We start from the raw sequence: 14,981 nt of genomic DNA, 5'->3' as shown, positions 1-14,981 counted from the left end.
TGCATCTAGTGTTCACTCTGTAAAATAATGTTTCCATCTTACATTGAAAACAAACAAATACCCTCCATAAAATTATATTCTTTTAATCTAAAAAAACCTAGAGGTTTTCCCCATTCCAAAATTGATTCATTTATGAACTGTTTCCTATAAAATCAAAAGAATTTGATTCATTTAGATTATTCATATGAATTCATTTGTGATTAATAATACGGTATTTATAATAGTTTTCTGAAATAAATTACCAATATTTAAAAGGCTAAAGTTTTCAGCCTGGCAAATTTTCTTAATTTCATGTCAAAAATGTTTTGAAGTCAAATAAAAGTTTAGAGCGTGACTTATTTAATTAGAAAAAGAAAATCATTTAAAATATGTGATTTGATTTTGAATTGATTATTAAACAATGTATTAATGCTTTAACAGGCAAATAATGTATGTACATTTATGTTGTTTTTATGTTCTAATGCTCATATCTGTAGAAATTATTAGTAACGGTAAAGAAAACTACATGAATTATTTTTTTAAAAGATCCTTGCTGCATGCACCTCATGCTTTACTGGGAATTTACAACCATTAAATTATTTTGATTTTGGTACTTTGGTATAATATTTATGAAGTTTTAAAAACAGTGGTCTACTGGCCTTTAATTAACTGATCAAGGTTTGGGGTTTTTTAACCAAAAACTAGGCATTAGCATTATGGTTTTTTTTAACGTATCCGTTTTAGCTCATTGCACGTTAAAATTTGATACATTTATCATTTTTGATAAAATGCAAATCTTCCATAAATCACACACCCATTTTTAGCTCGACTTTTCTATGAAAAGGGGAGCTATCCTACTCGCCCCGGCGTCGGCGTTAGCGTTGGCGTCACACCTTGGTTAAGTTTTTCGTACCACCCCACTTTATTTCAGAAGTATTACAAGTATGGCTTTGAAACTTACCATACTTGTTCACCATCATAACCTCCATCTACAGACAAGAGTACATAACTCTGTCAAGGTTTTTGACAGAATTATGGCCCTTTTTTGACTTAGAAAGTGTATTGAGCTTGGTTAAGTTTTTTGTACCACCTCACTTTATTTCAAAACCATTGGAGGTATTGCTTTGAAACTGACCATACTTGTTTACCATCACGACCTTCATCAACAGACAAGAGGACATAACTCTGTCAAGGTTTTTGACAGAATTATGCCCCTTTTTGACTTAGAAAATACATTGAATATGGGTAAAATCCACTTATTGCCTTAACCCTTTGAGATATTGCTTTGAAACTTTTAATGCTATTTCACATCATTACCCCCATCTGTACGCAAGAGAAGGTAACTCTGTCAGGGATTTGTTTTAAAAATTAAGGCCTTTTATCGACTTAGAATCTTGGTTAAGTTTTTTTGTACCAGTCAACTTTTTGACTGAACTGGTTGAGATATTAAATTGAAAGTTGGAATACTTGTTTACCATCATGGTCCCAAACATGGGCAGGAGAAGGTAATTCTGTTAAGGATTTTATTTGAATTATGGCCCTTTTTGACTTAGAAACTCAGTTAAAATTTTCATTCTTGTCCACTTGTTGACCTAACCATTTGAGATATTACTTTGGAAGTTGGAGTTCTTATGTGCCATCATGAGACCTATCTGTAAGCAAGAGAAGATAACTCTGTGAAAATGTTTCTTGATTTGTACTTAGAAATTCCTAGTTAAAGTCTTGTGTGCCCTTAACTGTCAAAGTTTTGTTTTATAGGCAAGCACTAAAAAAGTCGAGCGCGCTGTCCTTCTGACAGCTCTTGTTGCATATTGTGTTACCTTACCATATTTATGTTCCTCTTTATGATTTTCCCATGTCGAAAATTTTGTAATGATTTTAATAGAGTATTTATCTGGTGTGATTAAACAGCGTGATTTGACTGGTCCTGTATTTCATCTTGAATAGATCAGTTTATGTGATAGTCATCGTTTTACGATAGTGTCACAGATAAGCGTGGATCAGTGCCGGGATACGTCAGGCAAGTGTTCCGGTATGTTAAAGAAAAAAATGTCATTATAACAGTGCAAACATCCAAAATATATAAATACCAGTCTTATTGTTCAAATTGATAATGGATAAAGGCAATTTAAAGTCATAAAGACAATCATTATGGTATCCAGTGCATTCTTTAGCTTGATTATACTTTGATGCATTTTTTGGCACAGAATGCCAGACAGAACATAAAGGTTATTGCTAAATGGGTGCAAAAAAGATGAGTAATTTATTACCATGATATATATGACTTGAAAAAAACAACACTTGTGTTATCTGTAGAGCAATAATATTGAAAATGAGAAAGAAATTCATACTTAACAAACTTGAAGTTAATGTACTATTGATCATGTTTACACAAGATTTTTTTTTCCACTTCAGTTGAGAAAAAAAGAAAGAAACATTTCCTGTTGTGTCCGTTAACATATCTTTTTTTTTCTTTTTTTGAATTAAAATATTTACAGTAGGTGTAATCTGTACAGGTGTGAAGGGATCAGTTGTTATTGATGGTAGTGGAATAACTTATTGTCATGTCTTTAATCCCGCCTCAATATAGCCCGTACCACAATATGAAATGACTTTGAAAACACTATTTACCTAGGTGTTATGTAGGATTTGAACATACCTTGTGTCTTATGATTTTTCATTTATCTTTGCAATGTGTACATGTAGTCAAGGTAAAACTTTGATATATTGCTTCACACCTATGATCGGGAGAAAGTTTCAATTGATAGAAACAGGACTGTCGATAAATGGCTGATAAATATTGATAAATTTCATTTCTGCTTCTGTAAGAACCTGACTAACAACCTGAGATCTCGGGGTATCGAGATGTTGATTCAAAATGTGAAATAACAGTCCAAAACTGCAGTGTATTTTATTCACTTACTAGTATTATCCCTTGGTACCAAAATGTTGTATTAAGAAACATCCATTTTAATTTAAGAAATTATGGCAATACTGGAGTAAGTCCTAAATAATGAAAGGAACTAAGAGACTGCACAGAAGGCTGTTGTGACTATACAATGTCATGTGATATTTTGTACATGTATATATATTACACTACTGTTGGTCAAACTTTTGAAACACATATCCAGTTTTTGTGCTAACTTACTTTTTTTTCTGAATTACAGAAGCCGTATGCTTGTAATGTGGTGGGTTGTAACAAGAGATACACTGACCCAAGCTCTCTGCGGAAGCATGTGAAAAACCACAACCAGAAAGATCCACAAAAGAAAAAGGTAAGTTGACATTGGTGAAAGAGGTCAAATGTCTCGCATTAACCTTCTGAATCTGTGCGACAGGGTAGGCCTGCTTTCAATGTGTATCAGGCCAAGCATTCAGGGTTTTCAAATATCAAAATACAAAAATTGAACTACCAACAGTAGAGAGTCTGGTCAGACTGCAGAGAGGTGAAGGTTGCCTAGTGCTATACTTGTGACAATGGCTAATCACTTTTTATTCCAGTAGGGTAAGGGTTAAACCTTGTTCATATGTTGTTGGGAAAATGGAGTTTATATACATGTAGTATGACAATTTATTACATGCTTTTCGGTGGTTTCAGTGAAATACCAGCGTGCACAGAACTGGGTACCAACTTAATGATGTGACGTCGTAAATGACGTCACGTTGTATTATTATTTGGCGCGCTTTTCATTCAGTATTAGGTTTATTGTCTTTTTAAAACGTTTCTTTGCATATAATAAAAAGAAAATTTGTTTAGTTTACTGTAAGATCGAAATATATTTCACCTTGTGAACACCAAAAGTTCATATTTCACTCGTGGCTGCGCCACTCGTGAAATATACCTTTTGGTGCTCACTCGGTGAAATATATTCCGATCTTACACTGAACAAAACAAATATCCTCTATATAGTGCACACATATTGACCAATCAGATTCATTGGCTGTGACAGTAATGAACTTTAAAGATGCTGGCTTTTTGATGATCTAAAGTTAAGGAGTTTTATCAGATACAATTCTAAACTTTAGAGGGGAAAGAAACAACACTTTTATATCATTTTATTGAGTTGATAAAAATTCAAGATATGGATTCATAACACGGGTGTTTCTTATAACCTTTTAACATCAAAACATGTTATACTCTATCATTTAAAGACAATTTTCAGATTGAATCTATAGATTTTTTTTTTTTCTTCATTCAATTTATATCTTTTCAATATATACCATTACACTATAATGCCCTGATAATATAAGAACGTTATTGAACAGTTTCTCTTCTTATCAGTGTATGTATTTTATACTGTGATATAAAAACGTATAATTAATTTCCCTTCTAATCCAATTAAACAAGAAACTAGGTCATAAAAAATAGTTTAGTCACTGTAAAGCCAATTTTGAGATCTGTTCGCTTTGATTCTATATAAAAGAACTTTGAATTTTGATAGAGCTTTGCACACTTCTGTTTACTAAGCAAACAAAACACAAATTTAACAGAAAAAAACGTATGAATTGTGACTCAGCATACTGTTATTGAAGTATTTTGAATTTTCCGTTACTTGTTTGTCCATTATGTCTTACATATTCTGTTGACACAGTTTTTTGTAGCAGTTATTTGTATTCAAAGAGATTGAATCAAGTTATTTATTCTTTTTAATGAACTCTTTTGTCACATGATGCAAAAACTAATGACATTTTTCTCCGTGAGTAGTAATTAGATGATTTGCAAAAAAATAATTTTTTTATAACAATTTTTTTTAAATGAAATTGGAACAAATATTAAGAATTCCTTTCGGAATTGTTTGTAAATATAAGTTTTTCTTTTTAAATTATATTTTTTTTAATGAAAATAATGTTGTTGCTATTTTGATTTTCATTCTCTGTAGCTAAAACAGATTTAAATTGTCATTGTCACTAATTTAACACGGAAGCGTTTGCTTCGGCATTGACAAATTCTAATAAGCTGTGCAATCTTGTGGCATCTTCAGTGTTGTTGTTGAATGTCTTTCTTATATTTTTTTATTGAAATATTTAATAAGTAAAATTTAATTACGAAAAGTATAAAAATGTATCTTGCAATTGAAACAAGAAAAAAAAACACACTTGTTATATGACATGGTGCTGAAAAAAATGGTTTTTGGTATGTTTTTTTGTTTGTTTTTTTTTTCCTTATGAAAATCAAGTTGCAATAACAAATTCCTATTGGCAAAGAAAACTAAAGTTGTTAACATATTCTTTTTTCCAAAATGTCTGTAAAATGTTAGACGAGCTTTTCATGTTACGTGTTTTTGCAAGATGATTGTAAGTTATACAAATAGATTGAAGATTTTAAAGTAGAATGATTATGTTAACTTAAAGCGTGTTTATTTACTTTTGAGTACATGGTGAGTTTATCAAAGTCCCATTTAAATACTGAGTAAATAGTTGATTAAACATCATTTTTTTTTATCTTATATCTGAAACAAGGTATAAGATTGAATAGAGCAATATTGTAAAGACGTGTATCTACTGTAGCGACGACACTCGTGGGAAACCCTGTCATCTGATGGAAAAAATACAAATAATTATTGATATATTAAGTTATAATACATCAAGATTTGTTTTTTCTTAAAACAATACTTTATTTCTTTATCTGTCAAAACTGTGTCTAATTCTGCTAATTGACATCTGATTTATCAAAATTTTATTGGTATAAGTAAACATGAGTAAAATTACACTAAAATAATGCTCTATAATTTAATTCTTATTATATTACAGAACTTCAAAGAAATAATGCCTGAAAATTTGACGATCATCCAAATTAAAAAAATACAAACAATACATTACTGTATTATTATTATTGATATTATTGTTATTATTATTATTATTATTGTTATTATTATTATACAGTGATTTTGTACTGCTGTTTTTTTGTTTGTTTTTTTCATTTATATGAGACAATGAAAGTTTTGAACCCTCTGACAGATATTTTATTAATTGATTTACTGAAAACAATAATATTACTTGTATAATGACATCAATATTGCAACTGAGATCAAAATTTAAATATTTCAAACCTGAATTTTCTAATGTTTCTACACTAAGCAAACAGATAACCACTTTATATCGGACAATTTCTTTCTTTGAAAGTTATTTTTGTCTGGCATTTTAAGCAGGGGGAAAATATTTTTTTCCAATTTTTTTTTTTTCAATTTTATGTCTGTTCTTTGAACAGTGAATAATTGCCTTTAAATCATCAAATGCTAAACAGGAAAATGAAAGCTTGAACAAATTGAACATATAGGATATATACATAATAATATAATTTAATGGAATTAATAGTTATACGGACCAGATGTAAGATTTAAAACTTTATTAATGACATTTAAGTTTAAAGGGGATTAAATATATTTAGACATATAGTTGAAATAATTACCTTTAATGGTTATTTCTTTTCACGTTGCTACTAAATTTAGTCCCTTTTTAGGGTAATATTTACTGTTTAGAATGTTGAAATGTTTTGAAATTTCTGTGAGAGATCAGGAGTATTAGTGTAAATTAGGATAAATTGTAAATGCAAAACATTTTCTTGTATATTGTTGACAAATTACCATTAAGTTTCGACTAGCATGATAGAATTTTGTTCATGCATGTAGCTGCCGTTATCAAAGTTTTGGAAAAAAAGTTTCAAATAATGAAACAAAGACAGCTCTAAGAAAGCATGTTATAAATGTACAGTTATCTTTCAGGTGTTTCATTGTTTTTGTTAACAGAACGAATTATCAATGCAGTCATGAATTGTGGTCTTATCAAGAAAACTGAAATAAAATAATAATACATGCACAAAACATAAACAGGAAAACCGTGAACTAGTCAAAGGTCATGTTCCGGTGCATTGTTATTGCTCATCTTGATAGTAAACAAAAAAACCAGTCAAAATTAAAATTTGTCAAGTCATTGGTTAGGGGAGGTAATATTCATGTAAGCAGAAAAAGCAGTGACCCTTTAAATAAACAGGGTTTTTTCACTATTGTGACATGCATGTTTTAATCTTGAAAAGAAATCGGCAAGTATTAGTTGACATTGATACTTTGATTCCGGTATCATCCTTTAAAATCCAAATTTGCCATTTTAAGATTATTTCTGACTTTATCTCTTGTTTGTCAGTTTTAAGACCACTTATATATAAGACTCGTGTCTCCAATCAAAAATACAAAAAAAATGTACAGAAATTTTCTATGAAATGCTCTTCCTGAATTTTATTCAATTTCTTTCAGATAATAGATTTTTTCTGTTCATTGTATTTCTAGTTAGAAGATTTTCTGTTTAAGTTTTCCTGTTTGTCTCAGAAACATGGGATATAATAAAGACAAAACAGGGTCAAAACATCAAATATTTTATTGATAAATACATGAAACAAAGGGATATTAGTTTTTCAGAAAGAATTTTGGTGCTTTATAAAGACTTGATCCTTTTTAATGTTGAATGGTACCTATATACATCTAAGTGTATACGTATGTTGTTTGTTTTGGCAGTTATAACTTTCCTTGATCTTTTATCATATGACACTTGTGTAAAATAGGGCTGGTACTTTACGTACTGTAAATATCAAAATCGTGGCAAACATTGGCTTGAATTCAATATTTATTAACGGAACTAACTTTAGTATGAGGTCATTTTGATATGACAATTTTCTCCTCCTTGTTCACTTGCGATGTATGTTCTATAATTATGTCTATTCGCACCTCATTAACATTATTTCATATATATTAGTATTGCATATCTTATATGGTATGGAAATGAAGAAAAAAAATCTAGAAAAATTAAGATGATTTTAACTGCACATCCGCTAAAAAAATATGAACTTTAAAGATTGTTTACGTTCAAATGATGTGTAATGATTATTGTGCAAGAAAAAAGTTAAAATTACAGCAGAAAGGCACGGACATGATTGCATTTTATCTTCTGAGCTTTATCAAATAGTGACATTTGCTTCTGCGAAAACCACAATTTTTTAATTTGGAAACGATGTTCATTAATTTTGTTGAAATGTCAAAACTATATCTGTCACTTTTCTTATATTTTTAATTTACGGATGATCAATGTTTGGATATGAGCTCGTATCTTCTCGGAGACCACGGAATGACAAGTGGCCGCGATTGATTTAAATTTATATATAGCAACAAACTCTCTGTTCAAAGTTGAACGTTTTTATCAATTTCAATGATACGATAACAAGAAATTCAAAGATTAAAAAGTTTACATTAATCGGTTTTATCAAAAAGAATCCTTATACTTAAAACTATTCTTTGTAAAAGAACAGGAGGGATTTACTGGAAGATCCTTTTATATGATTTTATAATTGTTTATTTGAGTCATGAGACAGGTGACATTTTGTTTAGGCTTCTTTAAATTCTTGATTTACAGAGTGAAAGGGTGACAGGTTCACTTAAATGAAATCCAGAATCAGGGTCAAACCAATTATTTATTGAGACTGATTTACTCCTTATAAACATTTTACTTTATTCAGTTATTTACATAATTATTAATGTTTTTTTAAAGATTAAGTCTAAATTTCTAATGTTCAGACTTACAAAACAAATTTGTAAAATACCTTTTGAAAAAAATACACAAGATGCCGGCTTGAAACTTGAACAGGCAATGTCATAACTTTTTGATTGATTACCCTGATTTGATGGTTTGTTTTTCAACTGTATATTTCAGTCAAGACAGATGTTTTAATACTTGAAAGTTATTGGCCCAAAGTTTGTATAAACATTCTTTGCCCTATAATCTGCTCAAAAACTACCAAAAAGTGCCCCTTACGCGTGCTTGTACGTAATAATATTACGCTTTGATATATTTATTGCCATCAAGTTTCACGACAAATGTGTTTATTCTTTTGCAAGTCAACGAAAAGTAGCCATTATTTATTACTTGTCTTCTGTAAAGAAATAATTTCATTTTTTCTTTATTTTGTGAATTTAATGTATTTATCCATGCTGAAATAATACTGCCTGTAAAAGAATTAATCTGTAATGAATATGGTTACTGGAAATTTGGAAAAAAAAAATAAAATAAAAAAATAGCCAATAAAATAGGAACAATTTAATTTTGCAAATTTAGGCAATAACATTTATCAGACAGCATTTCTGAAGAAATAAGATACACATGTTGTTTTTTCTTCTTTTTACAAATATTCAAATACAAATTTTTTAAAGGCATTCTTCACAATATTTGTTCAAAAAATTGTTATGTAATAATGATATGATAGGAAAATAATGGTACCAACTGTAGACAGACCTTATTGTATAGAGAGACCATAGATGGCTTATAAAATATAAAGACTTGAAGTGTTTACTTTGGCATCGTTGTTGAAGATTTGAGAAAACCTCTCATCATATGATATATTGTTCTGATACAGAATATGAAATTTATTGCATTGTAAAATATGTTGTAAGTAAATGAGATTTATCATTTGACAGGTACACTTACGGGAGTCTTTTGAAGTTTTATTTTCTTGCTTGATATAGAACAGTTCCGCAGCGCTCAATTTTCCACCTTCACACCTAAATTAGGTATTAAAAACAAGTTAATTGAAGTAGACAAACTTGAAATATAAGTACTTTACTGGTGGTGCAATGTACTAAAAACAGATTTTAGCAACTCATGAAGTACATGTATCAGTATTGTAAATCAGTCAATATATATGGTTATACCAATCATTAGATTTTAAAGAATATAAAATATATTCATTCAACTGTACTTGTTCTGTCAGATATGACCCTGATTTTGTGTAATGGATGAGCTCTACTTTGAACTTGGAGCAGTCCAGGTTACAAAAGTTGAACTTCAAAGAGTATAGAGTTTGGTCGGACTCAGGTCTGAGCTCCAGCAGGTTATGGTTTAACATAAGATCTTCTTGGTTAAAATATTTGCACAAAAAACCCCAACTTGAATTGGTCTGTACTGAAGGGTCTGTATTTTTAGCTCGACTTTTCTATGAAAAGGGGAGCTATCCTACTCGCCCCGGCGTCGGCGTCGGCGTTAGCGTTAGCGTTAGCGTTAGCGTTGGCGTCACACCTTGGTTAAGTTTTTCGTACCACCCCACTTTATTTCAGAAGTATTACAAGTATGGCTTTGAAACTTACCATACTTGTTCACCATCATAACCTCCATCTACAGACAAGAGTACATAACTCTGTCAAGGTTTTTGACAGAATTATGGCCCTTTTTTGACTTAGAAAGTGTATTGAGCTTGGTTAAGTTTTTTGTACCACCTCACTTTATTTCAAAACCATTGGAGGTATTGCTTTGAAACTGACCATACTTGTTTACCATCACGACCTTCATCAACAGACAAGAGGACATAACTCTGTCAAGGTTTTTGACAGAATTATGCCCCTTTTTGACTTAGAAAATACATTGAATATGGGTAAAATCCACTTATTGCCTTAACCCTTTGAGATATTGCTTTGAAACTTTTAATGCTATTTCACATCATTACCCCCATCTGTACGCAAGAGAAGGTAACTCTGTCAAGGATTTGTTTTAAAAATTAAGGCCTTTTATCGACTTAGAATCTTGGTTCTTGTATTGCCTTTTACTGCAAAAACTTTTTTTATTGGCAAGCAATAAAAAAGTCGAGCGCGCTGTCTTACGGACACCTTCATCAACAGACAAGAGGACATAACTCTGTCAAGGTTTTTGACAGAATTATGCCCCTTTTTGACTTAGAAAATACATTGAATATGGGTAAAATCCACTTATTGCCTTAACCCTTTGAGATATTGCTTTGAAACTTTTAATGCTATTTCACATCATTACCCCCATCTGTACGCAAGAGAAGGTAACTCTGTCAAGGATTTGTTTTAAAAATTAAGGCCTTTTATCGACTTAGAATCTTGGTTCTTGTATTGCCTTTTACTGCAAAAACTTTTTTTATTGGCAAGCAATAAAAAAGTCGAGCGCGCTGTCTTACGGACAGCTCTTGTTAAAGTATACAATAAATAAATATGTTTGTAGTATTTAGTATCAGACAATACATCAAACCAGGAAAGAATTTTTTTTTCGAGAAATATATTTTATAACAATATTCAAATGATATATTTCTTGCAGAACATGTTGTTTACAAATGTACAACCACTATTGACAACCATTGCTAATAAAATCCAAGATACGCTTAAGAATCAATAAAAAAGGTGTAATAAACCTTGAAGCAGATTCATACTAATTTTCATGAATCAGGAGCCAAAATATTTCAAGAAAATCAAACTTGAGAAAAATGCACTAAGATTTTAAGGGGGAAAACAAGATATCAAGATTCAACTAATGATATACATGTAATGTGGGATTAATGACTGATTTTGTAGTATTTATCACCTTATTTTAAGGGTTATTTTTTGCGCATTTTTACCTATTTTTGGTAATATATGTGGATTGTAAGTGACGTTTTCAATGTGCAAATTACCTTCTTTGTTACTTTCACAATATTTTACTTTTAAATACATGTACATTTTCAAAATTTTCATGAAAATTAGTGTGAATCTGCTTCAAGGTTTATTACACCTTTTTTATTGATTCTTAAGCGTATCTTGGATTTTATTAGCAATGGTTTTCAATAATAGCTGTACATTTGTAAACAACAATCATGTTCTGCAAGAATTCTTTTCTTGGAACTGTAGATTGGATATGCTTGTAAAAGGTAGATAAAAAAGTCTGGTGTTCAAAAACAAGATTTTAGGTTATTAAAAAGCCATGTCAAGATTTCATGAGAGCTGAAAGTAGAACAGTGTGCAAAATATTTATTCTGTTACTTTGGTTGCTGTAAATGTTTCGGCATTAAAAAAATTCAAGAGCCGAAAATAAAAGTTAAGTTTAGTTAGATATAGGTGACTATGGAAATACAGAATATTGTTGTGTTTAACCCCATAATTATTGTCTGGGTTGATAGTGGTTGAGACTGTTGTGAATAAAGTTAATAGAGTTATAATGATGATATAATATTTTCAGATGAAGAGAGAAGGAGAGATGTCACAGCCTGGAATGCTGGGAAATTGTCTCACAATACAACAGTTACATACCGGCAATGTGGAGAATGTGCAACAAGAAATATACCCCAGTAAGTATTGTTTTATTGTAGACATTGTCTCCCTTGTCGCTGATAACTAGCATGAGTAATAATCTGCAATGAAATCCTACCTGCTGCTTGTCAAGGACTGTTTACCCCAAACAGGAAGTGACTAAACTGTCAAGAAGCCCAAAATGTAGTTCCACATTGAATACAAAAAAATTCATCATTTTTTTGTTTTTCAAAAGTTGAAACCCCAACATTGTTTCATGGTTCAATATTAAATAATAGTTTCTTTTCAACAAAAATAAGGAAGACAAAAATTTTATTGACAGGAAATTTCTATACAGGTATTTGTTACAAAATTATATCTTACAGAACATAGGCTGTAAAAATAACTTGCAAAATAAACAAAAGTAGAAGGATCAATAAGTTCCAAATGTAAAAATCTAGTGATTATGATGAGAAAATTGGACAGACTAAATACAAGTTTTCCTTGTTTACTTTAAGACGACTATTTACTATTTTCAAAACAAACTTCTCAAATCTTTTTAAGGTTTCTTTAAACAAGTTTTTAAGATAATCTTAAGTATTGTTTGTTAGGTTATGTACAAGTCAAGGTTCTTTGATGTTGATGAACTTGAAAACAAGCTAATAATTCTGCAATTCAGCTAAGTCAGCATGTTTCAGATAGATCGAAATACAGGGCACACTGATAGCAAACAGAAAATATTTAAGAAAATCGAAGTTTATTTCATCCAGTAAGATTTGTTTTGAAGTAATAGTGACCTTAATATAGTCTATACAAATTTAAAACATGTAATTAGTAGGTTAATGTTTAATTACCTACCGTAGGTAATGGAGAACTAATGTTTCAGTTACGGAAAAGTCCTGGAAAAAGAAGCGTATAATTTTATAATATCGAGACTACTGTGGGACATAACCTTTAATGTAATATGTCTTAATGAGATTTAAACAGACAGTTTGTGCAGAAGGCAAACACAATGCCCAAATCCCTAAATGTCTCGCAAAACAAACCTATCTTACTTATCATTGATGAGTCTTTCAGTTGACTGACAGTTTTGAAGTCGGAACTTATATAGTTGCGTGACGTCAAACGATATTCTATACACAGATAACTGATTTAATGTTACCTTACAGCATAACACTATACACCGACTAACAAAAGAGATTTACTTTTTTAATGTCCCGCTTGATTTCAGACATTATTTTTTAATAAGTTGAATCATACGCCCGAACTATCTTTAGATCGATCTTTAACGTCACTCCTTTTTAATGCATTGTTTATTGTAACTCAAAGTATATTTATTTTTTACTTATTTATAAGATTGCCCGCTTTTGACCCGTTAAAGTATTGAACGAAACACTTAAGAATATTTGAAGTTAACTTTATCGCCGAGCTATGCTTACTAAACGTGTTACGTCTGGGTTTTTAAGGCTAACAAAAGATTTCTTTCTACTCTAGTTTTAAAAACACTTCATAATTTTAGAAAATGATATAGCATTGAACTTACATTATGTTAAGGGAAATAATAATTGGTTAAAGAGGAATTCTCAATGCATTTATTGTTTGTTAATCAGATTGTTGTATAAATAGATGAAATGGCAGTTCATAATGTTTGAGGGTTGAATTACTCCCTGTACCAGCGTGTGTCAAGCTAGTTTGGTTTTTGAGAGAGAAGGGATGTATTTTACTAGTCTACTTGTTTACAATGGGAAAACTGCCACTTCATAGTTATAAAAAAAATCTGCCAATTTTAAATTGCAAAGTCAGAAAATAATTAGAGATAAAAGAACAACAAAACGAACAAAAAACAATATATGATTAAAGATGTTTGTCTATAAATGAGAAAGCTGTATTCACAAAATGTTCATGTTCATATTTGAAGATAAAAAGTTACATTTATTATTGCTCTACTGTACATTTTTACAATTCATTTTAGTAAAAAAGAACTGCTAAAAGCTAACAATGAAACAATCAAAAAGCAATTTGTCAACAGTTTGTTTTGGATTAAAAAAAACAACAACAACAAAAAACAGCCTACATGTATCTATCAATAGCACACAGCTTTATTTAGCTTGTCATATTTTTTATGGTAGATGATAACTTTACTGATATCAGCCATTAAGTCCTACTATGGAATTGCTTATTATATTTATAGAGCAAGAAAAAAACAAACAACAAAAACCTATTCTGCAAAGGTTGATTCATTTGTTACAAGAAGAAATAGGGTCATTCTAAACATTCATTGCATTGAAATGATTGTAATTCAAAGTCATTTATGGTATAAAAAAAGCAAGTCATGGGTGTGACTTATCTATATAATTATATTCACATTAAAGTTATTTTCTTAAAGAAAGGCAATTTTAAAATCACACAATTTCTTTTTTTCGTCTATCAGGAAATGTTTTCTTCTATCTAATGGTGTTTAAATGTAATTACCGTATTATGTTAACCCGTTTTTATTATGAAATTATAAAGCATTGAATTTTAATTATGGAAATTATCGACTACCATACATCAGCTGTGAAAATGTACATTCTTACAAATGTTTTTCCTGAAAAATGATATTTCAAACTTTTTCTTGTTAAAAAAGAGGCTACCTGGTATAGCTTGTTACTTTACGCAGCCAGTGGAAAACTGTTATATCTCATGTAATAATGGATCAAAGATTAAGGCAGTTTTTTGTCTTACCAATATAACATACTACAAACTATTACCACAATTTATAAAATTAAAAAAAAAAAACTATCATGTTTCTCTAAATATGAAAACATTTGATGGAACATCATTGTTAAAACATTCCTTATATTCAGCGAGGAAAAAAATAGATCAGCACTTAGACTGAAAAACTAATTTAAACGGACACTTACCATAAAATATTTTAAATAGACTGATATATATTTAAGAAGTGTTTCAATTGTGTAAATAGTGATT

General features: G+C 30.1%; 1 protein-coding gene across 2 annotated transcripts in view; it reads left to right on the top strand.

Annotated features, from left to right (window-relative positions):
- Window positions 1-14,981, top strand: part of LOC132714183 (zinc finger protein GLIS3-like) — a 57,082-nt gene that overhangs the window by 31,046 nt on the left and 11,055 nt on the right. For both annotated transcript variants that reach the window (XM_060696971.1, XM_060696970.1), the window contains exons 5-6: window positions 3,147-3,254; window positions 11,965-12,073. In XM_060696971.1, the coding sequence (XP_060552954.1) occupies window positions 3,147-3,254; window positions 11,965-12,073 (217 nt within the window). The remainder of the gene's footprint in view (window positions 1-3,146; window positions 3,255-11,964; window positions 12,074-14,981) is intronic.

The sequence above is a fragment of the Ruditapes philippinarum genome, unplaced genomic scaffold (genome assembly GCF_026571515.1).
Source record: "Ruditapes philippinarum isolate M1 unplaced genomic scaffold, ASM2657151v2 ctg474_1_1_1_1, whole genome shotgun sequence".
Classification (NCBI taxonomy): domain Eukaryota; kingdom Metazoa; phylum Mollusca; class Bivalvia; order Venerida; family Veneridae; genus Ruditapes; species Ruditapes philippinarum.
This window is presented reverse-complemented; position numbering and strand designations above follow the sequence as displayed.